At 40.3% G+C, this 25,147-nt stretch overlaps 1 protein-coding gene across 1 annotated transcript in view; it reads right to left on the bottom strand.

The window, feature by feature from the left end:
* Nucleotides 1-25,147, bottom strand: part of obscnb (obscurin, cytoskeletal calmodulin and titin-interacting RhoGEF b) — a 57,525-nt gene that overhangs the window by 24,595 nt on the left and 7,783 nt on the right. The window contains exons 8-46 of the mRNA XM_067474036.1: nucleotides 24,203-24,371; nucleotides 23,608-23,883; nucleotides 23,234-23,515; nucleotides 22,694-22,969; nucleotides 22,312-22,587; nucleotides 21,924-22,205; nucleotides 19,272-19,553; nucleotides 18,887-19,147; nucleotides 18,527-18,799; nucleotides 18,144-18,410; nucleotides 17,771-18,040; nucleotides 17,409-17,675; nucleotides 16,830-17,096; nucleotides 16,557-16,669; nucleotides 16,284-16,437; nucleotides 15,960-16,121; nucleotides 15,780-15,884; nucleotides 14,312-14,578; nucleotides 13,431-13,700; nucleotides 13,038-13,304; nucleotides 12,626-12,892; nucleotides 12,167-12,433; nucleotides 11,809-12,078; nucleotides 11,450-11,719; nucleotides 10,499-10,765; nucleotides 9,967-10,233; nucleotides 9,558-9,824; nucleotides 8,924-9,190; nucleotides 8,424-8,690; nucleotides 7,960-8,226; nucleotides 7,480-7,746; nucleotides 7,019-7,285; nucleotides 6,539-6,805; nucleotides 6,078-6,344; nucleotides 5,598-5,864; nucleotides 5,137-5,403; nucleotides 4,673-4,939; nucleotides 4,209-4,475; nucleotides 3,699-3,770 (exon numbers count right to left, since the gene is read on the bottom strand). Of these exons, the coding sequence (XP_067330137.1) occupies nucleotides 3,699-3,770; nucleotides 4,209-4,475; nucleotides 4,673-4,939; nucleotides 5,137-5,403; nucleotides 5,598-5,864; nucleotides 6,078-6,344; nucleotides 6,539-6,805; nucleotides 7,019-7,285; nucleotides 7,480-7,746; nucleotides 7,960-8,226; nucleotides 8,424-8,690; nucleotides 8,924-9,190; nucleotides 9,558-9,824; nucleotides 9,967-10,233; nucleotides 10,499-10,765; nucleotides 11,450-11,719; nucleotides 11,809-12,078; nucleotides 12,167-12,433; nucleotides 12,626-12,892; nucleotides 13,038-13,304; nucleotides 13,431-13,700; nucleotides 14,312-14,578; nucleotides 15,780-15,884; nucleotides 15,960-16,121; nucleotides 16,284-16,437; nucleotides 16,557-16,669; nucleotides 16,830-17,096; nucleotides 17,409-17,675; nucleotides 17,771-18,040; nucleotides 18,144-18,410; nucleotides 18,527-18,799; nucleotides 18,887-19,147; nucleotides 19,272-19,553; nucleotides 21,924-22,205; nucleotides 22,312-22,587; nucleotides 22,694-22,969; nucleotides 23,234-23,515; nucleotides 23,608-23,883; nucleotides 24,203-24,371 (9,670 nt within the window). The remainder of the gene's footprint in view (nucleotides 1-3,698; nucleotides 3,771-4,208; nucleotides 4,476-4,672; nucleotides 4,940-5,136; nucleotides 5,404-5,597; nucleotides 5,865-6,077; nucleotides 6,345-6,538; nucleotides 6,806-7,018; nucleotides 7,286-7,479; nucleotides 7,747-7,959; nucleotides 8,227-8,423; nucleotides 8,691-8,923; nucleotides 9,191-9,557; nucleotides 9,825-9,966; nucleotides 10,234-10,498; nucleotides 10,766-11,449; nucleotides 11,720-11,808; nucleotides 12,079-12,166; nucleotides 12,434-12,625; nucleotides 12,893-13,037; nucleotides 13,305-13,430; nucleotides 13,701-14,311; nucleotides 14,579-15,779; nucleotides 15,885-15,959; nucleotides 16,122-16,283; nucleotides 16,438-16,556; nucleotides 16,670-16,829; nucleotides 17,097-17,408; nucleotides 17,676-17,770; nucleotides 18,041-18,143; nucleotides 18,411-18,526; nucleotides 18,800-18,886; nucleotides 19,148-19,271; nucleotides 19,554-21,923; nucleotides 22,206-22,311; nucleotides 22,588-22,693; nucleotides 22,970-23,233; nucleotides 23,516-23,607; nucleotides 23,884-24,202; nucleotides 24,372-25,147) is intronic.

Here is a 25,147-nt window from a genome sequence, read left to right on the forward strand (position 1 = left end):
CTGATCATGCATAACATTATGACCAACTGTGCAATTTAATGCATCCAATACAGTGGCTCTCCCATAAAATTTAATTTTAGGCCACCAGATTTAAAATTTATTAGATGGCCAAAACATTGCAACCACTTCTTATACTGCACTCCAACTCCACTACGCAGTTTGACCTCAGTAATAAATGCATAGTAGAACTTTTAAACTTTCTTAATGCAACCACAAGGGGGCACAAGCCAGTGTCTTCTTGTGCCAGTCCCAAGTCTGGATAAATGCAGAGGGTTGTGTCAGGAAGGGCATCCGACGTAAAACACATGCCAAATTAAAAATGCGAATGATGACAATGACTTCCATACCGAATCGGTCGGGCCCGGGTTAACAACGACCGCCACCGTTGCGGTTGACCTACAGGGTACTGGTGGAAATTGGACTACTGTTGGTCGAAGAAGGAGAGGAGGAAGGTGTGGAAGGCAGAGAGAGAAGATGAAAGCTTAAAATGTAGGACTTACAGTAGGGACTTTGAATGTTGGGACTATGACATTGAAGGTTAGAGAGTTGGTTGACGGAAGGTGGAAGGTGTCCGGGAGACCAGGTGGAAAGGTAGCAAGGCTAGAAGCTTAGGAGCAGGGTTAAAGTTATTCTACCCTGGGTTAGATAGGAAGAGAAATGGATTAGGAATTATCCTGAAAGAGGAGTTTGTGAGGAACGTTATAGAGGTGAAAAGAGTATCAGACAGGTTGATGAATCTGAAGCTGGAAATTCAAGGTGTGATGTTCAATGTTGTGACTGGTTATGCCCCACAGGTAGGATGTGAGTTAGAAGAGAAGGAGAAGTTCTGGAGTGAGTTAGATGAAGTGATGCAGAACATCCCCAGAGGTGAGAGAGTGGTAATTGGAAGAGATGTCAATGGACATGTAGGTGAAGGGAACAGAGGTGATGGGACTGTAATGGGCAGATTTGGTCTTCAGGACAGGGACACAGAAGGACAGATGGTGGTAGACTTTGCAAAAAGGATGGAAATGGCTGTATTGAACACTTTCTTCCGGGGGCCGGACAGAAGTCCTGGCAGGGAGCCGGGCAGGTGGGCGGTGGCGACGGCTGAAGCCCACCAGGGGCCCAGCCGGGGGACTGCAGGAAGCCGGCAACGAAGGCTGGAACCCCGTAAAGGAGGACCAGGAGCTGGACTTGAAGGACCCACGAACAGGAGCCGTGGCTTCGCTGGTCAGCTGGGCAAGAGGGGATGCGATGGCCACCTATAAGAGAGAGGTGGCAACCAGCTCGGACCCAGCAACAGGTGGAGTGTCAGATGACCTGGGGTCAGGAGCAGGATCAGGAAGAGGCCAGTCCTCGGCTGACCCGGAGCCATGAACAGGAACAGAACCGGGCGGGACCTCCACCGACCTGGAGACTCGAACAGGAGCAGGACCAGAGTCGAGGCGTCGAGTGACCCGGAGGCAGGTGCCAGAGCAGGATCTGAGTCGAGGCATCGAGTGACCCGGAGGCAGGTGCCGGAGCAGGGCAAACAGAGACAAGATAAACAGACAGGACAAACGGCGGCCGACCTTGGAGCCGGGACAGGAACAGGAACTGGGATAGCAAGAGCAGGATTGCCAGGAGGCTGGACCGAGGTCACGGAGTCGACCTGGACTAACAGGGACAGGACAAACATTGAGAGGACAGGACAAACAGGGACACGACCAGAGCCAGGTGAGGTGTTTAACAAACCAGAGGCAGGAGCCGGAGCAAGGCAAGGCGCAGAGCAGACAACAGCCGACCCGGAGAGCAGAACAGGAACAAGACAGACGCCAATTGACCAGGAGGCGGGTGCCGGAACAAGCTCAGCGTCAGGACCTGAAGCAGGCTCAGGAGTGAAGTCCAGGCTAGGAGTGGGTTCAGGTGGACTGCTTGAGCAAAACTTCACCCTAAACGGTGCTGTGGCAGGCTCAGGGGTAGTGTCAGGGGCAGAAGTAGACCCGAGTCCAGCTATGAGCCTGGGGTCTGTACCCCAAGAAGAACATGAATGCCTCTGTCGCATCCATAGGAGGAGAAAACAAAACACTCATGTCTCTGGGTCCTTGTTTTTGGCCAGATCCTAGTATCACAATTAGTGCGAGGGCGGACCCAAGTGAGGAGACTGAACTAACAAAAGGGGTTTATTGATTAGTGGGTAATGACAAACAGAAATTGCTCCTAACAGAAGGGTACAATGGAAAACATGACCGGAAAAAGAAATAAACCGAACAACCAGAATCTTAGGGAAATAACTTAGGACACAACCCGGAATGAAAACCAGACAAAAATCCAGAAACTAAAATGCATCACACTAAACCTAAATTACCAACCCTACAAACAGACAGCACACCAAGCAAAATAAGACCCCAATGAGAAACTCAAACTTACTAAACCTGAATGAACACACGGGGAAAGACTAGGGAAACTAATAAACAGAATCAAAACAAAATAAGTGACAGATAAGAAACATAAAACTACTAAGTCAGAATGAACAACAGAATAAACGACTAAAGAAACATCAAACCCCAGACCAAAAGTTGCTGGCAAACAGAGTCCAATATACAGGAGTCAGGATTGTTACAATCAGGTAACGTAAGCATTCAGAGCATTGGCTGGTAGCAAGACGACAATGATCTGGTAAGGAACTGTGGGGAATGCTGGACTTAAATACTGATGGAAACAGGTGCAAACAATAAAGAGGGATAACGAACAGGAACAGGACTAGGAACAGGAAGTGGGGAGAAGGGGCTACAAAATAAAAGTCCCAAGGGAGGAAGTGTAACGAGAGTGTCGGATCATGACAGTTAGGTTCCTAAGTGTAATTGATACTAGGGCTGCTCAATTATAAGGATAAGGATTAATTTATTCAATTCTGTAATGACAAGTATTTAACTTGATAACTTACTGTGTTTAGAAACATCATGCATTTATTGAACTTTAAAAACAATTTTACTAGTTAATTAGATCTCTGATTTCTTTGCCATGTAAAATCGCATACGTAATCAGCTTTCTCCAATCGGAATTAAAGGAGATATCATTACCACGGTGATGCCACCTCGTTTTTAAAAGCAAGTCTGCCTAAAGCCCTGCAGAAAGTTTAACTACGACAAAGTGACTCATAGAACTCAAAATAAGTCTCACTGTGGATTTGTTTTTAAATTTAGGCAGTTCCCAGGATTGACTGAATGTGCCCCCCCCCCCCGCTTTTACTGCAACATCAACAGAAAAGTCAGACATTTTCTGTCATACAAATTAAAATCTGTGCACCGGGCTTCCAAAATAGGTTAGGGGTGGGGGAGAAATGACCTTTCTGCTGCATGTATTCCCATTACCCAGTACCCTTGTTACTTGAGTGTAAACGCAGTCATTCTCCATCAACCCCATCAGCAGGACAGCTGACACAAATACTTGTCATTTCTTCATTCTATGTTTTGCATACATTAGTTTGGCTTCATAAAGTAATTAAAACACTGAAGAAAGACCTATGTAAAAACTTCAAATCAAACCTATTAACAAAAGTACATATATCAGTCTATAACAATGTCGATGCCTAATTTAAGGCTAGATTAGACATGGCCCAAAGGGCCCTAATCTAAATGAATTATTATTGTTATTATTATTATTGATCTAAATGGACAAACCACTGAAAACTGTAAAGTAACTCAAGTCAGCAAAGTGGCATCAACTTTCTATACCTTCAAATGTTCTTTTGGTCTCCTGCCTCTTAGATTCAAGTGTGGCTGAAGGAGGAGGTGACAGCCTCACAGCTAAAAAAAAAAAAGCAATATGAATTAGGAATGCGGTAAAATATCTGAAAGTATAAAACTTTACCATAATAATTAATAGCTATATTTTTCTTTTGAAAATGGCTCAGCGTTTTAGAAATCAGAAAGCAGCATTAATCCAATACATAAAACATAAACTAAGATCAGCTAACTTGTCTGATATTTTCCTAATAGACAAAAACTGTTGGACCAGCATGCATACACTGTAACAGGTTAATACTGCTCCAAGTAATAACAAGAACACAAAATAAAACCCCAAGACATAAGACAACTTTTTTCTTTTAAACAAAAAAAATTTAATTAATGAAATAATGTAAAGTAATTAAAGTAATGAACATTTAATGGTTCATTGAAACTAGTTTGTTATATTAGTATATTATATTCCTGTATCTCAATATACAGGTTCATTAATCCTCCTACCTTTGATCCTGAGGCTGGCTGTGGTCTTCTGGTCTCCACACACACAGCTGTAGTCCCCACCGTCTTCAGGAACTGCTTTGCTGATTAGGAGTTCGTTCACAAAGGCCTTTTGCTTCATCTGGTACTTTTCTCCAGACTTCAGGACATGTGTTCCCCTTTTCCACTCCACTGGGACGTCAGGTTTAGAGAGCTTACAGCGCAGAGTAACGTCTGCTCCCTCCTCAGCCTCCTTGGTTTCTAACGTCTCTATGAAGGTCACTGGTTGGGCTGAGCATTATTTGTTGGTTAATGAACAGTAGTTTGCAAATGGTATGAAAACAAAAGCCAAACATTGACCGTTTGCAATCGATATATACACACAATCCATATACACGCAAACTCCAACACAAAAGTATATTTATGTAATGTATCTACATGGCTTAAAAATGTTACTCAAACCAACTCTTTGCAATTCCTCTTCCTACCTTTGACCCTGAGGCTGGCTGTGGTCTTCTGGTCTCCACACACACAGCTGTAGTCCCCACTGTCTTCTGGCACCAATCTGTTGATCACAAGTTCACTCACAGAGGCTTTCTGCTTCATCTGGTACTTTTCTCCAGACTTCAGGACATGTGTTCCCCTTTTCCACTCCACTGGGACTTCAGGTTTAGAGAGCTTACAGCGCAGAGTAACGTCTGCTCCCTCCTCAGCCTCCTTGGTTTCTAACGTCTCTATGAAGGTCACTGGTTGGGCTGAGCATTATTTGTTGGTTAATGAACAGTAGTTTGCAAATGGTATGAAAACAAAAGCCAAACATTGACCGTTTGCAATCGATATATACACACAATCTATATACACGCAAACTCCAACACAAAAGTATATTTATGTAATGTATCTACATGGCTTAAAAATATTACTCAAACCGACTTTTTGAAAATCCTCTTCCTACCTTTGACCCTGAGGCTGGCTGTGGTCTTCTGGTCTCCACACACACAGCTGTAGTCCCCACTGTCTTCAGGAACTGCTTTGCTGATTAGGAGTTCGTTCACAAAGGCCTTCTGCTTCATCTGATACTTTTCTCCAGATGTCAAGGTCTGGGTTCCCTTTCTCCACACGACTGGAACTCCAGGTTTAGAAAGCTCACAGTGCAGAGTAATGTCTGTTCCCTCTTCAGCCTCTTGGCTTTCCAACTTCTGTCTGAAAGTCAGTGGTTGGGCTAATGCCATGACAAAATATATTTTTTAAATTCATAACACAATGGACAGAACAAAAATGCAGAGAAGTTCTAATCCACATCATTGTGCAGACTCAACAATACATTTATCTAAATATGCACATAAAAAGATTTGTTGCAAAGGTTTTTTTGAAAAACTTTCTATGAGCAAAACTCCTTCAAAATTATTTTCCTACCCCTTATGTTGAGGCTGGCTGTGGTCTTCTGGTCTCCACACACACAGCTGTAGTCCCCACTGTCTTCAGGAACTGCTTTGCTGATTAGGAGTTCGTTCACAAAGGCCTTTTGCTTCATCTGATACTTTTCTCCAGATGTCAAGGTCTGGGTTCCCTTTCTCCACACGACTGGAACTCCAGGTTTAGAAAGCTCACAGTGCAGAGTAACGTCTGCTCCCTCCTCAGCCTCCTGGCTTTTTAACTTCTGTTTGAAGGTCACTGGTTGGGCTGAGCAGTTATTAGTTGGTTAACAAACGGTGGTTTACAAGTGGTATGAAAACTAACACAGAAAACAAAAGCTAAAAATTGACCATTTGCAATCGATATATATGTGAAATCTATATACACGCAAACTCCAACACAGAAGCGTATTTATGTAATGTATCTTCATATGACTTAAAATTGTCACTCAAACCGACTTTTTGAAAATCCTCTTCCTACCTTTAATCCTGAGGCTGGCTGTGGTCCTCTGGTCTCCACACACACAGCTGTAGTCTCCGCTGTCTTCTGGCAACAATTTGTTGATCACAAGTTCACTCACAGAGGCTTTCTGCTTCATCTGGTACTTTTCTCCAGACTTCAGGACATGTGTTCCCCTTTTCCACTCCACTGAGACTCCAGACTTAGAGAGCTCACAGCGTAGAGTAATGTCTGTTCCCTCTTCAGCCTCTTGGCTTTCCAACTTCTGTCTGAAAGTCAGTGGTTGGGCTAATGCCATGACAAAATATATTTTTTAAATTCATAACACAATGGACAGAACAAAAATGCAGAGAAGTTCTAATCCACATCATTGTGCAGACTCAACAATACATTTATCTAAATATGCACATAAAAAGATTTGTTGCAAAGGTTTTTTTGAAAAACTTTCTATGAGCAAAACTCCTTCAAAATTATTTTCCTACCCCTTATGTTGAGGCTGGCTGTGGTCTTCTGGTCTCCACACACACAGCTGTAGTCCCCACTGTCTTCAGGAACTGCTTTGCTGATTAGGAGTTCGTTCACAAAGGCCTTCTGCTTCATCTGATACTTTTCTCCAGATGTCAAGGTCTGGGTTCCCTTTCTCCACACGACTGGAACTCCAGGTTTAGAAAGCTCACAGTGCAGAGTAACGTCTGCTCCCTCCTCAGCCTCCTGGCTTTTTAACTTCTGTTTGAAGGTCACTGGTTGGGCTGAGCAGTTATTAGTTGGTTAACAAACGGTGGTTTACAAGTGGTATGAAAACTAACACAGAAAACAAAAGCTAAAAATTGACCATTTGCAATCGATATATATGTGAAATCTATATACACGCAAACTCCAACACAGAAGCGTATTTATGTAATGTATCTTCATATGACTTAAAATTGTCACTCAAACCGACTTTTTGAAAATCCTCTTCCTACCTTTAATCCTGAGGCTGGCTGTGGTCCTCTGGTCTCCACACACACAGCTGTAGTCTCCGCTGTCTTCTGGCAACAATTTGTTGATCACAAGTTCACTCACAGAGGCTTTCTGCTTCATCTGGTACTTTTCTCCAGACTTCAGGACATGTGTTCCCCTTTTCCACTCCACTGAGACTCCAGACTTAGAGAGCTCACAACGTAGAGTAATGTCTGTTCCCTCTTCAGCCTCTTGGCTTTCCAACTTCTGTCTGAAAGTCAGTGGTTGGGCTAATGCCATGACAAAATATATTTTTTAAATTCATAACACAATGGACAGAACAAAAATGCAGAGAAGTTCTAATCCACATCATTGTGCAGACTCAACAATACATTTATCTAAATATGCACATAAAAAGATTTGTTGCAAAGGTTTTTTTGAAAAACTTTCTATGAGCAAAACTCCTTCAAAATTATTTTCCTACCCCTTATGTTGAGGCTGGCTGTGGTCTTCTGGTCTCCACACACACAGCTGTAGTCCCCACTGTCTTCAGGAACTGCTTTGCTGATTAGGAGTTCGTTCACAAAGGCCTTCTGCTTCATCTGATACTTTTCTCCAGATGTCAAGGTCTGGGTTCCCTTTCTCCACACGACTGGAACTCCAGGTTTAGAAAGCTCACAGTGCAGAGTAACGTCTGCTCCCTCCTCAGCCTCCTGGCTTTTTAACTTCTGTTTGAAGGTCACTGGTTGGGCTGAGCAGTTATTAGTTGGTTAACAAACGGTGGTTTACAAGTGGTATGAAAATTAACACAGAAAACAAAAGCTAAAAATTGACCATTTGCAATCAATATATATGTGAAATCTATATGCACGCAAACTCCAACACAGAAGCGTATTTATGTAATGTATCTACATATGGCTTAAAAATGTTACTCAAACCAACTCTTTGCAATTCCTCTTCCTACCTTTGACCCTGAGGCTGGCTGTGGTCTTCTGGTCTCCACACACACAGCTGTAGTCCCCACTGTCTTCAGGAACTGCTTTGCTGATTAGGAGTTCGTTCAAAAAGGCCTTCTGCTTCATCTGGTACTTTTCTCCGGACTTCAGGACATGTGTTCCCCTTTTCCACTCCACTGGGACTTCAGGTTTAGAGAGCTTACAGCGCAGAGTAACGTCTGCTCCCTCCTCAGCCTCCTTGGATTCTAACGTCTCTATGAAGGTCACTGGTTGGGCTGAGCATTATTTGTTGGTTAATGAACAGTAGTTTGCAAATGGTATGAAAACAAAAGCCAAACATTGACCGTTTGCAATCGATATATACACACAATCTATATACACGCAAACTCCAACACAAAAGTATATTTATGTAATGTATCTACATGGCTTAAAAATGTTACTCAAACCAACTCTTTGCAATTCCTCTTCCTACCTTTGACCCTGAGGCTGGCTGTGGTCTTCTGGTCTCCACACACACAGCTGTAGTCCCCACTGTCTTCAGGAACTGCTTTGCTGATTAGGAGTTCGTTCACAAAGGCCTTCTGCTTCATCTGATACTTTTCTCCAGATGTCAAGGTCTGGGTTCCCTTTCTCCACACGACTGGAACTCCAGGTTTAGAAAGCTCACAGTGCAGAGTAACATCTGCTCCCTCCTCAGCCTCCTGGCTTTTTAACTTCTGTTTGAAGGTCACTAGTTGGGCTGAGCAGTTATTAGTTGGTTAGCTTACAGTAGTATGCAATGCCATACAATATAAACGCAAGTGCAGAACATAAATCACAAATTACAATTGATTATGATATGCAAACTTTGAGATAAACACAGACACAGAACACATGAGCAAAGACAAGTTGCATTAACAAAGTAAAGTTGATGTGTCTCAAGGTGTTTAAAAAATTTTATTAAAACCAACTCTTTGCAATTCCTCTTCCTACCCTTGATCTTGAGAGAGGTTGTGGTCTTCTGGTCTCCACACACACAGCTGTAGTCCCCACTGTCTTCAGGAACTGCTTTGCTGAGTAGGAGTTCGTTCACAAAGGCCTTTTGCTTCAGCTGATACTTTTCTCCAGATGTCAAGGTCTGGGTTCCCTTTCTCCACACGACTGGAACTCCAGGTTTAGAAAGCTCACAGTGCAGAGTAACGTCTGCTCCCTCCTCAGCCTCCTGGCTTTCCAACTTCTGTTTGAAGGTCACTGGTTGGGCTGAGCGGTTATTAGTTGTAACAATGTAAAAGAGCCACAAAAACAAATGCAGAATACGAAACACACATACAATCGATTATGACATGCAAACTCCAAGATAAATGCAGACCAAAACACATAAACAAGAGTCTTGAGAGTGGCCGTGGTCTTCTGGGCTGAGCATTTATAAACTGGTTAACGGACAGTACTGTGCAATAACATAAAATATAAAAGTGTATGAAAAGAAACAGCGAACACATTCAATCAATAATGACATGCAAGCTCCAAAATTAAAACAGACACAGAAAACAAAAGCAAACACGTGTGCATTAACAATGCCAGGCAGACCTGGCATTAATACCAGTTCTTTAAAAAATCCTCTTCCTACCTTTGATCTTGACGCTGGCTGTGGTCCTTTCGGCTCCACACACACAGCTGTAGTCCCCACTGTCTTCTGGCACCACTGCATTGATTACAAGTTCATTCACAGTGACCTGCTGCTTTATATGGTACTTGTTTCCAGACTTTAGGACCTGTGCTCCCTTCTTCCACTCCACCAAGACTCCAGGTTTAGAGAGCTCACAGTGCAGACTAATGTCAGCTCCCTCCTCAGCCTCCTGGCTCTTCATCTTGTGCACAAAGGTAGGTGGTAATGCTGTACAACCAAGTTTTTAATCATGTGTCAAAATTGGTTGAAATCAATAGTTAACACAACAAAGACAAAGAGAAATATAACCATTTGTTTTATAAAAACATTTTTACAAAGCTTTCCATAAAAATACTTATTGAATCCATACCATTAACTTTGACAGTTGCAAATGTCTTCTGGTCCCCACACACACAAGAGTACTCTCCACTATCTTCAACCTTTAAATTCCTAATTTGAAGTTCCAAAAAGGTGTCCTTCTGTTTCATCTCATATTTCTCTCCAGCTTTGAGAATTTCCGAGCCTTTCTTCCACTGAACTTCAGTCGCAGGTTTCGATAACTCACAGCAAAGTGTCATTGTCTCCCCTTCATTTATGTCATGGTTCTTGAGCTTTTCTTTAAAACTGGCAGGCAGGGCTAAAAATGAACAATAATTTCATTATATAAAACATAATGTTGCATTTTGTTGGTTTGTGGTGAACCACAGAAAATGATTACAGGCAAAGCTGATGGGCGACAACATGTTCCAGTTGTCCAATGCAGTTTGAACCCAATTATCCAATAATTGAAGGTTGAGATGTTCGCTTTTATGAACAAACAATAACTCTCTCACACTTTTTAAACACAACTCTTAAAGATAATCACATACATACAAGTACATGTATACATACAAACTCCATACCTTTGACTGTCACCTTTGCCATGCTCTTGGCAGTGCCCACATCACAAGTGTAGATATCAGTGTCTTTCTTCTCCAAGTGTTTGATGATGAGAGTTAAGACCCTCTCTTTCTGTAACATCTCATATCGACCTCCAGCCTTGAGCTCTGTGTGACCTTTAAGCCATATCACAGTGGATGGGGTTTGTGCCGTCTCACACTGCAAGGTCACAGAGCCGTTCTCATCAGCTTGGCTGTCCTTTAGTGTTTTAGTGAATGTATGGATTGGCTCTGTAAAACACAACAACCTTGTTACAATTGCAGACACAGTTTGACACTGCGTAAAGTAACCTGGTTAGAGTCGGCTTTTTCAGTAAAGCAGATTTCTTAGCTGTCATGTAAACAGGAAAACTGGTTTCTGACATCGGGGTAGGAAGCTCATAGTAAAGACAACACACGAGTGTCTTAGGAACAACTTTGTGAATGAAACCTCCAATCCAGGTTTGCAAAGCTGGCTGCAAAATACCCAAGAATTGAGACTGTAATTGCTGTCAACGGTGATTCAGCAAAGTACTGAGTAAAGAGTCTACATTCTTATTTACATGCGCTATTTCTCTGTCATTATGGGGAAGTGAGTGTAGATTAATGAGAAAAAAAGATTTATAAAACTGTAGTATCAGGCTGCAACAAAGAACATTGAAAAAAGTGAAGGGGGTCTGAATCCTTCCTGAATGCGCTGATGTAGATTTCCAGTAACCAGGTTTCTTAAGTACATGTAAACGCCATCCCCAATTACCTGAGAAAGCTGATTTCTCTGAGTAACTTGGTTACCTAAGTTAATGTAAATGGAGTCACTGTCACATTAGTTGAAATTAGTCAAATTAGTTGTTTTGAAAAATAAAATTACACCCAAACTGATTCTATATTGAGCAAAGATACTGATTTGCAGTAAGATGGAGGTTATTTCAGTCTAACCTTTAATTTCAAGCAGGGCTTTTGTTGTTGCACCTCCAACAACTTCACAACTGTACTCTCCAGAGTCTTGAGCACAAACATTGTGGATTGTCAGCTTCATGACCTTATCCTTTTGGCTGATGTTATATTTCTGACTCTTTGTGATTGCTCTGCTATCCTTGGCCCATTTTACAGTAGAACTAGCCTGTGTCACCTCACAGGTAAACACAGCATCTTCCCCTTGAACAACACTAATATTCTGTAGGCTTTTTGACAGAGATGAAGCTTTGCCTGCAACAAGAAAAAAAATAACATGTTAACTTTAACAAATACAATTTTGGTAACTTTGCCTAGGTCACTTTTTTAAGCACATAGCTTACCCTCAACTGTTAATGTTGTTTTAGAGCTCAGGCCTTTAATACTGAAGACCACCTCACCAGCGTCAGAAGGGGTGACATCCCTAATGGTCAGCATGTATTTGCGGCCTTTATTTGTGATTTTAAAACGGCCTCCATTTGAAATGGTTTGGCCCTTAAGAGTCCAGGAGCTCTCATCTCCACTCTCACGAGAGAGGATGCACTCAAAGCTGCACGTTTCTCCCTCATTCACCTCAGATGACTTCAGCCACTTTGTAATACCAATCCCAATCTCTAAATTAGGGACAGAGAACAGAAGGTGGTGAGGTACAAAACAAACCTGTATGTAAGAACTACAGTGTTGTTAAACTGCAGGTCTAACCTCTTACAGTGACCTTTGCTTTAGAAACTTCAGTTCCAAGATCACAACTGTATTCTCCAGCATCGTCTTTCGTCAGGTCCTTGATGATCAGTCCCAAACACCTGCCTGTGTGGAGGAGCTCATACTTTGCTCCAGCTTTCAAGACTTTCCGTTCTTTTCTCCATGTGGGAGAAACCCTGGGCTTAGAAGCTTCACATGCCAGAGTTATCATTCCTTTCTCTTCACCAATGACATCATCTAGAGACTTGAGGAACACAGCATGCTTCTCTGTGGGGCAATTGAAAAAGCAATGGATGGCTTATGAGGATATATTTATTATCATTTGACAGAGTTAAGCCTTATTAAACCATTTACCACGGAATCCCTCAATCATATTTTATATATTTCTGGCTTTTGGCACTAAACTTGTTTCTTGAAATGCAAACTTGAAAAATATCTTTTGTTTTAGACAAACCTTACCTTTAACTTTAAGTGTGACAGATTCTTTCAGCTTCCTCACTTGGAAAGTGATAGTCCCTCCGTCCTGAGGAGCCAAGTTCTTCAGGGTGAGCTTGTGCAACTTCCCCTCTTGAGTAATCGTGTTAACTTCATTAGTGAAGAGTACTTTGTCATTCAGAAGCCACTGTGCCTCTTCATCTGCATAGTTAATCTCACATGTGAACACTGCATCACTGTCTTCATCAACCTCTGTGTCAGCCAAGTGCTTGGTGATACTTATTTCACGCGCTAAACAAAAGAATCAAGACAGTTGTTTAAGTATCAAGATCAGTTTAGTCCAAAACCATTGTAAAACAAATGGCCTCATGTGATGTTTTAAAAACCTAATGCATTACTGCTATATTTTCTGTCGGATTTAAGGCACATGCTGTACCTTCAACAATAAGGATGCCTTTTGTGTCAGCAGGTCCAGACTGACAGTGGTATTCTCCGCTGTCTTCCTCAGTGAGTCTATGAATAGTAAGCTGAGCCCTTGTGGCATCTTGCTTCATGTTATACTTCTCTGATATTGCCAAAACGACATCACCTTTGAACCATTTAACCTCTTTGGGTGACGCAGAGAACTTGCAGGAGAGGATGGCTGAGCTCTTCTCCTTTGCCTTTACATCTTTCATGGGCTCTGCAATCTCAAGTGGACGCTCTAAACACGAGGAACATTGTCTGATTAGATCAAAAAGATCTTGCTGGATATATTCGGTTATAGAAAATTTGCAAAATACAACTGATTATAACCAACTATTGTAAACACGTAGTTGAAAACATTTACCTTTGACTGTAAGTTGGGCAACAGATTTACTCTTCCCAGCTGTAAACTGCACAGGTCCTGACATTGATGCTTTGGCCTTTTTAAAAGTAAGACGGTGCAGAGTGCCTTCGTTTTCCATTTCAACATCAGCACTCTCCTGCACAGGAACTCCATTCAGAGTCCATATAGGAGGTTTCACCAGCTCCATACTGATTTCAACTTCAAAAACAGCTGCAAAGGGTTCTGTTACGTCTACTGAACTAAGCTCTCGCACAATGCTGATGGACTGCTCTGGAAAGGTCAGAGTGAGAGAACAGTTTTGTTAGAAGTCAATTCTATGATGGCCTAATGTAAAGGTAATAAAGATTTCCAGTGAAGGTCCATGCTAATGCTTTAGCCATTTTAAGGTCCTAATCCGATCCAATTACAATACGCTTAGTATTGGCATGTAACAGTTATTGTACATTCAGCATTGTACATTGAGCAGTTATTTTATTGTAGGGCCAACTGCAGCTCAGTTGGTAAGGTAGTCGTCAATGAACCACATTTGTTTTCAACATGTACTGTGACATGTCAAAATGTTGTACTGAATAGGTTTAGTCATTAATCTTTTATTGTAATTATCTCACATTTATCAAATATTAATGTGTGCAGATTTCTAATACATTGAAATAATTGAAAACACCTGCACAAGTAACTTCACCTGCAGTGATAAGATAGTTGTGTAAATAATTTCCCTGTCATTTAAGCATATGTTTTTTTTCCTGTCCTTTCAGCTTAGTGATATTGCTAATTGTCCCACTGACAAAGGGTCTGATGGCCTATTTTAAGCATGTATTTAAAAGTCTGCTAAACCCGACTCTAAGTTTGCAATTAACTTTTGTCATGTTCAACTACGTTACCTTCCACTAGCAGTTTACAGGATGTCTTGTCATCAGTGGCATCACAGGTGTATGTGTCTTCATCCCCAGAGTCGACATCGTTGATGGTGAGCTTACGGTAGACATCCTCACTTTTAATTTCATACTTCTTGTTGGGTTTGATCTCTGTCTTGTTTTTGAACCATTTCACCTTTGCACTGGCACGTGACACCTGGCATTCAAGATGACCACGATGCTTATACATCGCTATCTTGTCCCTGAGTTTCTTCACAAACCTTACAGGTAGCTCTACAGTAACGATAACAGAAGATGAAAACTACGTTAAACCTAGAGCAAATGTGGCTGTAGTGTAAAGGCATATTAATGCTTTTGATGTTTCACAGCTTTCAAATTTTTAAATGCTTGCTAAAGCAAATTACTAAACCTAGACTGATATAAAACATTAAAAAGGAATTACTTTGATCCAGTCATTTGCGCTCAAACAGTCTATAAGTAATCAACAACATGTGGTGATGTCATTAACAACGTGAAATCACAGCAACTTGTGGTCAACTGGCAGCACTGTGTGCTTATAATATATACTTCTTTAATATACAGACAATTACACAGATTCTTACCTATAATCAATCAAGAAAACTCCCTGGAAAATAATTCTAACCCAGAAAATGTAGTTTATCTCACTAAATTTTAGGTTATTTACATAACCACGGTTCTCTGAGTAGCATGAGTGAGCATCTCCCATTGGGAACGCTTTGGACAGTTAAGCTAGGTCCCAGAGAGACAGCTGGCTCAAGAGAGATAATATAATATAATATAATATAATATAATATAATATAATATAATATAATATAATATAATATAATGGTCGAAGTGTCTCTGAAACCCCCAACAGCTGTTTCCCCTCCCCAGCTCTGCAGTGCTGGTCCAAGCCCGGTAGAAATTGGGGAGGGTTGCGTCAGGAAGGGCATCCGGCGTAAAAACTGCCAAATCAACATGCGGACAATGATCCACTGTGACGACCCTGAACTCACGGGATAAGCCGAAAGGACAAAAAAAATAAATAATAATATATATATATATATATATATATATATATATATATATATATATATATATATATATATATATATATATATATATCCCTCTTTGATACTGATATGCTTAGTCCCAGTGTGCAATAGGAGCTTCTGATGAGGTCACGCTGAACGCGTTCCCAATGTGAGACACGAAACTGATTCTATGAAAGAGAACCAGTTAATATGTTAAGGTCAGTTTTTTAAAAAACTGCTGAATTTTTCATGTGACGTGCAGGGCTATTAAAATATTTACAACTTTCTGACAGCCTCTGTCAATATAGATGTATGTATGTATTTGCATCTGAAAATTGTACATAATGGTTCCATAATAGTAAATGTCTCAATGCAACAATATATACAGTAGTGTATATGCTTTTATATGGTTTTGGTCCAAAACATTTGAATTAGTTTACCTTTCACTTTAAGGTTTGCAGTTGAAGAGGCCTTGTCAGCTGTAAATTTAATCTCACCCATATCTTCTGGGGAAACACACTTAAACAGAAGCACATATTTTCTGCCTAGAATGAAAAATATATTACTTGTAGTAACAAAACATCAGTATTAGGGTCATAATTCAGATAAATTACACTTACCCTCTTGTCTCATTTTGATGTTGTCACTGACTTTGAGTTTGGTACTTCCTTTGAACCACTGGCAATCTACTTCATCATGTGAGATTTCACAGACAAATGTAGCACTCTCCTTCTCCACCACCTCTACATCCTGCAGCCTCTTAATAAATTTGATATCTCTGGCTGCAAGGAAAACACATTAATATTGTCAGCACCAACGGTCATTTACAAAAAATTGGAACTGTTTATCATTATTGATACTTGACTGATGGGTTTGCTCTGTGGCTTAAATTATGAAATGAACTAAAAAAACAAAAATAACTAAACTTAAACTTAAATTATTACCATGAACTGTGAGCTTCGCAGATGTGTTATCAGCAGGAGTGCGACAAATATAAGTGCCTGCATCTTCAAGGGTGCATTTATTGATGACCAAAGTCTGCTTTCGGCCCAAGGCATGAATAGCAACGTTCTTCCCTGGTTTCAGTTCCACTTCACCCTACAAAGTTTTTTTGGGGGGGAGGGGTGTTACAGGTGTACTTAGTGTTTAATCTTCTTATTTTAATGTGTAAAGATTTGGATTATGTGGACCAGTAGCTAGCTTAGTAATTTTTTCACCTTGAACCATTTAACATCTTCATTGGTTTTGGACACTTCACATTCAAACGTAACCTTCTCCTTCTCCGGAACACTGATATCCATCATGGGTTTAGTGATCATAGCAGGGGGCTCTGTGAATGCACAATCATTTGAGACAAAAGTGTCCACAGACTACAGTGTGTGTGAAATCTAGCATGATGTAACATTAGAGATAGAATTGGTACTGTTTGATAAATTAAGCATAGTCAGCAAAGACTGTGACAAAATCTGAGGTCAGGAAGCAGGCCTTACCTGTGACAATCAATCTAGCAGATGTATGGACTTCATCTGCTTGGAAGGCTATAGTTCCTGCATCCTCTCTCTTTAAACTGGACAATGTAAGGGTGTGTTTCTTTCCAAGAGTTGTGATACTGCAGTTCCCTCTTGACTTTAACCGGACCCCATCCCTTGTCCAGGAGCCTTCAACATCAGCCTGACTGAGTTCGACCTCAAGTGTTACCATCTCTGTCTCATGTGCCTTGGTTTCTGTTAGGCCCTTTGTTACCTGGATCTTCTTCACTATAAGGAAGATTAAAAAATGTATTCAAAAGGTACAGGTGCGTTTAAAATATTTGAATATTGTGTAAAAACATTAACTAATTTGGAATTTTAAGATTCTTTTGTTACTTTGTCATTATGGGGTAATGACAAACTTATTTAAACAATTGTAGTAACAGACTCAACAAAATTGAAAAAGTAAAGGGGGTCTGAAAACTTTCTAAATGCACTGTATTCATGCTGATTTGACAAGTGTCCGGAAGGTCAGTAATTAAAACCCTTCACGAGAAGGTTAAGACATAGTTGGTGGGGATTGGGGTCTTGAAGTCTTACTCTCTACTTTGAGTTTGGCCTGAGTCTTGTCATCCAGAGTTTCACAGGAGTAGATTCCACGATCAGCATAAGCCACACTTCTGAACACAAGAGCCTGCTTGGTTCCATCTACTTGAATCTTCACATTTCCTATAGGCTGCAGCACCACACTGTTTTTCATCCACCTGACTTCCTCTGATGCCTTACTGAGCTCCACCTCCAATCTGGCTTCACTCTGCTCGGCCACTGTCAGGTTTTCTAGCTTCTTCTTAAATGTCACAGGCTCATCTAGTTTGTTAATCAGATAATGACATTAATGAGAAAATTACATTATGTAGGACACTTAGTACAAAAGATATTTAAAAATAAATGCAAATTCTTACGTTGCACTTGTAGGAGAGCTTTGCAGGTTTTGCCTTCTGCATCAACACTTATCTCTCCAGCATCTTTTTGTGTGATAGAGGTGATGGTGAGTGAATGACTGTTGCCACCATGTTCAACCCTATACTTAGGCCCAGCTGTGATGGGAATACTGTTGTGGAACCATTTAACGTTGACATCCGCTGGAGTGACAACACACTTGAAAATGGCCTCTTTTCCCTCCATTGCAGCAACATTGCTTAGTTTATTAGTCAACCTCACTACTCGTGGTGCTGAAAGAAACAAGTTACATCAAATGAATAAACTGATACTTCCATCCTGAATCTGAGTATTTCTGTTTGCTGTAGATTCCAATGTTATTAATCATCTAATTACCTTTTGCAAATACTTTAGCAAAAGTCTTGTCATTTCTACATTCACAGCTGTATTCTCCTTCATCTTCCTTACTCATGCCAGTCACAGTGAGGAACCTCTTAGCACTATCTGTCCGGACACAGTACCTGCCTCCAGGTTTAATCTCATGACCATTATGGTGCCAGACAACATCCCCTAAGACTTGATTTAGTTCACACATCAGGCTAAGTGTACCTCCTAACTCCACATTAACAGATTTCAAAGGCACAACAAACTTCAAAGCTGAATCTGAAATGAAAAAGAGTAAGAACATCAAAACAATATCTCACATCTGGATTATACATAAATATAATGCAGAGTATACATGAATGGTCAAATAAAATACAAACTTTTCTTCAACCAACCTTTAACCTGAACTTTGAACTCCAGTTTGTCATCAGCAGTCTGACATGAGTATGATCCACTGTCTTTGGCTTCAGTGGATTTAACGATCAGCGTATGCAAATGCCCCTCTTTTTTCATTTCATACTTGCTGCTCTCCTTGATCTCCACGCCATCTCTAAGCCACTTCACACTGCCACTCTCTGTGGTCAGTTCAGTGGTCAGAACAACGTTTTCACTTGCCTGAACAATACATGTGTCTTTTACAGGCTTTTTCTGGAACCTGACAGCTGCATCTACAGAATGGTAAGACATCATTTTAGTGATATGTTAAAGTGAACTATCTATCTTGTGGAAAAATAAACATTTGAAAAGTATTTCACCTGCAGTATGCAGCTCAAACACCAATTTCTCTGATCCAGCCTCACATGTGTGTTCTCTAGCATCTATTTTCTCCCTTTTCTCAATTACCACCTCATGACTCTTGTCCTTTGACTCCATGTGTAGATCTTTGCTGGACGTCAGCAGCTTGCCATCCTCTCTTTTGGAATCTGAAACCTCACAGCTCAAAGAGGCTTTCTGCGAGAGAGTGGCTTTAACCTCCTTTTGGGCATACTCCTTGTTAGAGAAGCCAGCGAGTGCTTCTGCAGAGAAAATGCAAGTTCGATGAAGCAACTAACAACATATCAGTCAACCTGAAAAAACATGGTCCCAAATGAAAGCTTTAAGTCAGAATAACCAGACATAAGAATATTTTATTCCCCCTACCTGCCACCTGTATCTTAAAAAATAACTTCTCATTCCCAGCCTCACAGGTGTATTCTCCAGCATCTTTCTTCTCCACGTTGTCAATCACAAGCTGGCGACTTTTCCCCCTTGCCTCAGCATGGATTGTCTTACTTGAAGTCACCAGTTTGCCATCCTTGTACCATTTCACCTCTGTCTTTGAATCTGAAACCTCACAGCTCAAGGTGACTTTCTGAGAAACAGTGGTTTTCACTTCCTTTTGGATAGAATCTTTATTGGAGAAGGCTGACTTAGGCAGAATTTCTGAAAAAGTAATAAATGAAGATATTGTGATTTCAAAAACTTCCAAAAATGCTGTGCAACCGCTTTTTTATCAGAATTAAAAGGAAAAAACATCCAACAAAATATCAATAGACAAGCAAAAATTAAATAATAAAAAAATGAATAATAAACTCTTATGTTAGTCTGAGTTATTATAAATAATAACTCACATTACAATAAACTCAGTTATTATAAATAATAACTCAGATTATAATAAACTCAGTTATTATAAATAATAACTCAGACTAACTGAGTTAAAAACAAAAAACCCACAACAAATAACATTAAGCACAAATACAGATGCAGCAGACTAGAATTTTGCCGCTTATCTGGCTGACAGCCATTTGTCAGCTGATTATTAGTCAGTACTCAAATAGTCAATTAAATTCAACTTTTCAATTAAACTTTATTTATATAGCACCAATTCACAACAAAGTCGTCTCAAAGCACTTTATAGAATAAAGTCAAGAATATAAAGTTGTATAGAGAGAACCCAACAACTCCCCCTTGAGAAAGCCCTAGGCAACAGTGGAGAGGAAAAACTCCCTTTAACGGAAGAAACCTCCAGCAGAACCAGGCTCAGGGTTGGTGGGCATCTGCCTTGACAGGTTTGGGTGAGTGGAAAGTGAAGATAGAAATGAAAAGAGCAACAAAAGCAACAACAAAACATCAAGCAGGTTGGAAGGACCAGTAGCTGCACACTGAAAACACAGAGCTCCAAAGCTGGGGACACCTCCAGAAAGGAACAGAGAGAGGGAGACAGAAAAGGAGAGAGACAACTACCAGAGAAAACACACAGAGTTAATGTCATACAGTGGTGACAATTGTGGGGTGAGAGGAGAGATGGTCAAGAGAAGGAAAAGAGCTCAGTAAAATGGGGGGTGGGTCCCCCAGCAGTCTAAACCTATAGCAGCATGATTATAACTAAGTATAAACTTTATCAAAGAGGAAGATTTTGAGCCTAGACTTAAAAGTAGAGAGGGTGTCTGCTTCCCGAATCTGAACTGGGAGCTGGTTCCACAGGAGAGGAGCTTGACAGCTAAAGGCTCTGCCTCCCATTCTACTTTTGGAAATTCTGGGAACTATTTTATGTTATTATAATTATTAAATGTAAATATATTAATTTACTATATGTCCAGACCTCTTGTGGTATTATGTAGAGGAGTCAAGAGCCACTGGAGTAGAATTGGAGCTGAGAAAGCTTTGCCCTTTACGTGAAAAGTAAAAAAAAATCAGCTCTCCTGAGAAAGCCAAAGGACAACTCTGTTGGCGTTACTGTTATTTCATCCATAAATAGCAAAATACCTGGTAAATAGAGCTGGTATATAACCATAATCAATGTGATTGTATCAATTAATTACATTATTCAAATTTTAAGGCCAAATCAAACATATCTGTTACTAGGAGAGTGTTGGATGAAAATAGTTTATTTTTATGTTAAAAATACACTCGTAATTATACGCACTTGATCTCTCCTTTCATTCAGTGAAAGGTTGAGTAAAAGAGAAATCACTGACAGAGTGATGCTGCCTCATTTTTAAGTATGTCCATAGCTGGACTGAAAACCAAACTAACAGACGGTGTCTCGTAGCAAGTTAATTAGTCACTTTCTATTTGTGCCGTGGCTCTTTTCCCCCCTCTCTCCTCCAGTAGCTGTCACTATATTTCAACATAAGCACAGAAAAAAGTCAGACGCAGTGTTTTCTGTCCCTACACAGTTAATATTGGTGAGACAGGCTTCCAATGTTGAGTAATGAATTAAATAAATGATATTAGGACAGAAGACATGGTGGGTTTGATGCAGTGATCTCCTGGACTAAACAGAAACTGTCACTGATCGGTTGCCCCATTTTTTCATGCATCTGAACAGATTCTGCCACAAATCATGCATCAGTTTTAGGCGGCTACATCTGGATATGCAATAACAGTAGCACATGTCATTAATAATTTAACTAAACACTAAATTTAAGGAAACCTAAAACCATAACAAAGAGATAACATAACTGCTTCACAAACAAATGCTACACTGCTGATGATGGAGCCCAATAGTTGTGACAAATACGATGCCGAACAGAGGCCGCAACACAGCAGACAATTCCACCATTTCAAACACAAAATCTTTTTGCTTATCTCTATAACAAGCAACCTAGTGTAACAAAAGTGTAGTTAAAGTGAAGTTTCCATATTCTGTTTAAATCAGTATGGGGGGGTTTGCGTGTTATATCACACCATCCAGTCACAGAACCTTCATGCTGTATATGCACCACCAAACAATTATAACTGATTCACAACATTTGGTTTCAAATGGAGTAGAGAAGTAGTGATGTATTTGTTTTCATTCATAATTTTTACCTTCCACTTGTACTTTAAAGACCAATTTCTCAGTCGCAGTCTCACAGATGTACTCTCCAACGTCTTTCATGTCAATGTTGTTGATCACCAGCTGGCGGCATTTACCCTTTGACTCTGCCTGAACTTTCTTACTGGGAGTCAGAAGCTTCCCATTCTTGTACCATTTTACTTCTGTTTTGGTATCAGCCACCTCACAGCTCAGAGTGGCTTTTTGGGAGATTGTTGCTTTCACCGATTTTTGGACTGACTCCTTGTTTGAGAATGCAGACTGGACTTGTGTTTCTGTAAAGACAGGAAGGATGAATGACTTCCCTGTTCACTAATAAATAATATCTGCAATACCTATATATTAATCAATGGATAATATATAAATACGTTCAGTCCTTACCTGCCACCTGGAGTGTGAGGACCAACTTCTCAGTCCCAGCCTCACAAAAATACTCTCCTGCATCCTTTTTTTCCACACTTTCTATTACTAGCTGGCGACTTTTACCCTTAGACTCTGCATGTACGGTCTTGCTGGAAGTGAGGAGCTTCCCATCCTTGTACCATTTTACCTCTGTCTTTGAATCAGAAACCTCACAGCCCAGAGTGGCTTTCTGGGAAAGATTGACTATCACATCCTTCTGAACTGACTCCTTGTTGAAGAAAGCTGACTGAGGCTCTGAAAGAGCCGTCACAAAATGAAAAGTATTAGATGCCATTTTAATGCACCCAGCACTAAATAGGAGCCAATAAATAATGCATTACACTGAAAATCCCCCTCTTACCTGCCACATGCAAATTAAATGCCAACTTCTCAATTCCGGCCTCACAGATATACTCCCCAGCATCCGTCTTCACCACACTGTCAATCACCAGCTGACGAATCTTGCCTTTTGATTCGGCATGGATTTTCTTACCGGAAGTCAGTGGCCTCCCATCCTTGAACCATTTCACTTCTGTTATATTATCAGTCACTTCACAGCTTAAAGTGGCCTTCTGAGACAGACTGACTTTCACATTCTTCTCAACTGATTCCTTGTTGAAGAAGGCTGACGGGGCTTCTAAAGATAATGTCAATGAGAAATGCAGTGCTGTTATTAACACCAATTATTGACACCTATAACTGACAATTCCTTCATGATATCTTTTTAAGCATGTAGCATGATTATAAATGTCTAAAAAAAAATTAAGATTATTTACTTTAAATAATTTACTCTCCCAGGCAATCATTATCAGTCTTTCTCGGGACAATTTAAATTACGAAATTAAAAATATGATACAATAATTTCTGTAGATATATGTTTTAATAAATAAAGCAGTTCTACCTGACACAAATATGTTGAAAACCAGCTTTTCCCCTTCAGCTTCGCAGGTATACCCTCCAGCATCACTCTTCTGCACCTTTTCAATTACCAGCTGACGGGTATTTCCTTTTGATTCTGAATATATTTCCCTACTGGATACCAACAGCTTGCCATCTTTATACCATTTCACCTCTGTCTTCTTATCAGAAACGCTGCAACTAAGAGTTGCTTTTTGGGAAAGAGTGGCTTTCACTTCCTTCTGGATTGACTCCTTGTTGGAGAAGACACTTAGGGCTTGAGTTTCTGACATAAAGTTATGGAAAGGAAAGGTTTTTACAGGGTGCGACATGTAGTCCTGCATTTAACGGTACCACAAAAGCATCATACTTTCTTACCTTTTATCTTGACATGGAATGTAACTTTGTCTGCTGCTGTCTCACAGGAGTAATGTCCTTCATCACTTTTCTTGGCATTCTTGATGATGAGTTTCCTTTGAGTCCCTTTGGAGATGATGGTAGTTCTTTGGTCTTCAATGAGCTCCACTTGATCTTTTTTCCACACAACGAATGCACTGGCAGGAGACACCTCACAGCTCAGCTCCAGATCTCCTTTAAGGGATGATGATAGCCCCATTGGACCTCTTGACTTGTTCAAGAACTTAGCAGGTTCATCTAAAGAAAGAGAAAAATCTATCAAATTTCCTGATTTGTGAAGCACAAAAGCATCAAAGGGAACTTGGCTCAGTGTGTGTCTGAAGCCCAAATACAGGCAGATCACATAGTCAGACAGTATGTGATCTTTTAGAGGGATTTCAGTTAATGTTACATAGATTTTACATTGTTCTAAAAGTACTGTATTGTATCTGCAAATAATTAAAAACTCACAAATCCCTTTTCATCTCTTTTCTAACAATCAATGGCAGAGAGAAAGATGATTTTCTTCTGTAACAGAATTAAACTTGAAAATGTATTTTGACTTTGATAAGTTTACCTTTGAGTCTAAGTTGTATGGACATTCTTTCATCAGATAAAACACACTCGTAGATGCCCACGTCTTCTTCTGTAACATTGTGTATCATCAGGATCCTCTTGTAGTCAATGGAGATGTATTCATACTTCTTACCCATTTTTATCTCCCGCCCATTTTTCATCCAAATGACCTGAAGAACAAATAAGAGTACTGACATTTAAGATTACTCAAATGCTCTGAGTTAGAACTAGGGTTTTTCCAGCATTACTAAGTAGGAGCAATAGTGCTAACAAGTTTGGTTTATATGTGTATGAATTCACCGTAATTCATCTCTAAAAAAGTCGGGATAATGTGTAAAATGTAAATAAAAACAGAATGCAATGATTTGCAAATCTCATCAACCCATATTTTATCCAAAATAGAACATAAACAAAATCAGATGTTGAACCTGAGACATTTTACCATTTTGTGGAACATATTTAGCTCATTTAGAATTTGATGGCAGCAACACGTTTAAAAAAAGTTTAAACAGGTGCAACAAAATGCTGGAAAAGTAACTGCCACAAATCAGAAACAAGTGGAGGAGCATTTGACAAGTAATTAGGTTAATTGGCAACAGGTCAGTAACCTGACTCGGTATAAAAGGCGCATTTCAGAGATGTGCAGCATCTCAAATGTAAAGATGGGGGGAGGTTCACCAATCTGCCACAAACTGCATCTACAAATTTTAGAACAATTTCAGAAAAATGTTCCTTAACGTAAAATTGTAAAGACTTTGAAGATCCCACCATCTACAGTATATAATATCCTCAAAAGATTCAGAGAATCAGGAGCCATCTCTGCGTCCAAGGGACTTGAACTTCAGGCCCTCAGGCGGCACTGGATTAAAAACAGCCATGATACTCTACTGGACATCACTGCATGGTCTCAGGAGCACTTCCAGAAATCACTGTCTGTGAACACTGT

Source organism: Channa argus, chromosome 14, assembly GCF_033026475.1.
Source record: "Channa argus isolate prfri chromosome 14, Channa argus male v1.0, whole genome shotgun sequence".
Lineage (NCBI taxonomy): Eukaryota > Metazoa > Chordata > Actinopteri > Anabantiformes > Channidae > Channa > Channa argus.